At 36.6% G+C, this 2,500-nt stretch overlaps 1 protein-coding gene across 11 annotated transcripts in view; it reads left to right on the forward strand.

Moving 5' to 3' along the window:
- Nucleotides 1-2,500, forward strand: part of LOC123518061 (rho GTPase-activating protein 100F-like) — a 295,924-nt gene that overhangs the window by 271,409 nt on the left and 22,015 nt on the right. For all 11 annotated transcript variants that reach the window (XM_045278629.1, XM_045278632.1, XM_045278626.1 and 8 more), the window contains one exon: nt 735-916. In XM_045278629.1, coding sequence (XP_045134564.1) covers nt 735-916 — 182 coding nt within the window. The remainder of the gene's footprint in view (nt 1-734; nt 917-2,500) is intronic.

Raw genomic sequence — 2,500 nt, forward strand, 5'->3', positions numbered from 1 at the left:
TATATATATATATATATATATATATATATATATATATATATATATATATATATATATATATATATATATATATATATTAGTAATAATTAATTTATATAATGATAATTCTATTAGTATTGTCCCTCCCCTGACCCCCATTGGTGTTTTTCTTATACTTTAAGCTAGTTTTCTTCTTCGTAACATAGTTATTGGTCATTCATTATATATTTGATAATGGTAATCACAATGATAGTAATGATAATAATAATAATAATGATAATAATAATAATAATGATAATATTATTGATAATAATAATAATAATAATAATAATAATAATAATAATAATAATAATAATAATAATAATGATAATAATGATAATAATAATAATATTTGTGATAATAACAAAAGTTTAATATATTGCTTCACAAATTTTGTGACCATATAAACATGTTTAGATGATCAATCACTTTAAATATTCAAATTGCGTTATTTTTGTCAAGTTTGTAGACAACTTTCCATGGAAGACGAAGGAGCTGTTTTGATTAATAGATGCGTTGCACGCTGGCATGCTTGCGCGAGCGTGCCAGCGTGCAAGTGAGGGTGTGTAGAAGCACGTTCTGCACGCACATAACATATACATGAAATAAATAAAGAAAATATCTTCTTGGTCTGTTCATGAAAAAGAAATAAGCAATAAAGTTGACAAAAATAATGCCTCCTAATGCTCCAATGACCCATGATGACCTGTTTGCAGCCCGGCTTCCCTCGTCTCCCTCCATCTTCACCTCGGATGAATACCGGGCCTGGATGAGTCGTGCGCCCTCCACCAGCGCCATCTACGAGAGGATACGTCAGTCCCACGAGACACTCCGAACACAGCGGGGTGGTCTGCGGTTCACTTACAGCGCGGACAACCTTACGGACAAGAGCAGAGATGTGAGTACTGTGCTTGTAAAGGTGGTAATTGGGGCATGTTGTTGGTGGTGGTGGTGTTAGTGGTGGTGGTGGTGAGATCTTTAGCGTACTTTTGCGCAGACCGTTTTTTATATTATAGCCTGCAGTGTGCGGTGGTGTTTTTTTGTCTTGGTTAGCAGGACATTAAAAGTGTTAAGGTTGCCGGTGCATAATGTAATATTTTTCCTCGCTTCTTAATGTGAAATAGGCAGTGTTTCTTTGTGTTTGTTGTCACGTGCAGGTAAATAAGATAAGTTTGGTGGCAGGTAACACGTGTTTTCCTTCGATTGGCACCAAGAGCAAATGTAGTCGTAAAAGATCTTTGTTTTCCGATCAGGATTATTTTCAGGGGCTACTAGAGATAAGTAATCGCGCTCTCGTGAGATTTTCTCCCACTACTTTGTCAAACTATCATTAGAGTCATAAAAATCGCTTCGAAAACCTCAATAATTTTGACTAGAGTCTTTGGAAAGTAGTGAGAGTAAAGCGCTGAAACGTTTGAGAATACGGTCCCTTCTTGTGTTCATCCGGCCCCTTATGCCTGGCTCGGATACGTGCGGCGGTTACGATACAGCGACTATCACACAGCTTCGTACCCAAAGGACCGAGATGGGGGGAGCGGAGAATGGACCCAAAATGTGAATGGGGCCAATGACCTCTGCTGGGTAAGATCGGGATGCCATGAACTGACGGCGGTGCTTCAGGTATTGAGGTGTATTCTTATCAACCCTCCTTAGTATTATTTGTTATATTTTTCTAACTTCAAACCAATCCCGAGACATCCTCTGTTGCTCCTCCTCCTCTTCCAATCATTATACACCAGGATAAAAATCTCAAAATATATTCTTTCCATCACCTTCTTTCATGTCAATACTTATAAGAATTCCACGTATATTTCCTCTAGTGCTGTGAATGGTTGCATATCGCAGTGGGGATGATAGATGGAATTAAGTAGCTTTGTTCATACAGGGACGGCTTCTTGCAGCTTACCTCATTTTCTTATGCTTTTTTTTTTTTTTTTTTTATGCTCTTATGAAAGTTAATGTCTCAGAGTTTTGCTTCGGCTACTTTTCAACAGACGCCATTAGAAGCTGTTAGAAGAATTTCGAGAGTGCCTTGCATTATTCTAGTTGTAGTTAGCAAGTAAATGAGACAATGCATGAATTATCTGTTTGGTCATTGAAAATAGTTCCGAGGAGAGATCAAAGTCTCTAAGAATATGGACCATGCAATTTATTAAGACATTTTAGAACGTCTCCATGTCTTCTCACCACTACAGACTGGGGGGGTGGAAGTCATTGGTGAATTTGAAAGGAGAGCATTTCTTTTTTCATGATTCAAGTGGTGATTTTGTAAGGATTCTTTATTATTAAGAGGGAAAAACATCCATGAAAGTCTGACTGATCGTCTCTATGGCCTTTGGAAATCATCTCTAGAAAGGAAAAAAAAAACTCCATAAAAAGATAAGAGCGATCACGTCAATATTTATTAACCATGACAGGTTTTCGAATAGGTTTAAAAAAAAAATTTAAGTATTTATTCCTCTTGATAGAGGCAAATCTTTAT

The sequence above is a fragment of the Portunus trituberculatus genome, chromosome 43 (assembly GCF_017591435.1).
Source record: "Portunus trituberculatus isolate SZX2019 chromosome 43, ASM1759143v1, whole genome shotgun sequence".
In the NCBI taxonomy this organism is placed as follows: Eukaryota; Metazoa; Arthropoda; class Malacostraca; order Decapoda; family Portunidae; genus Portunus; species Portunus trituberculatus.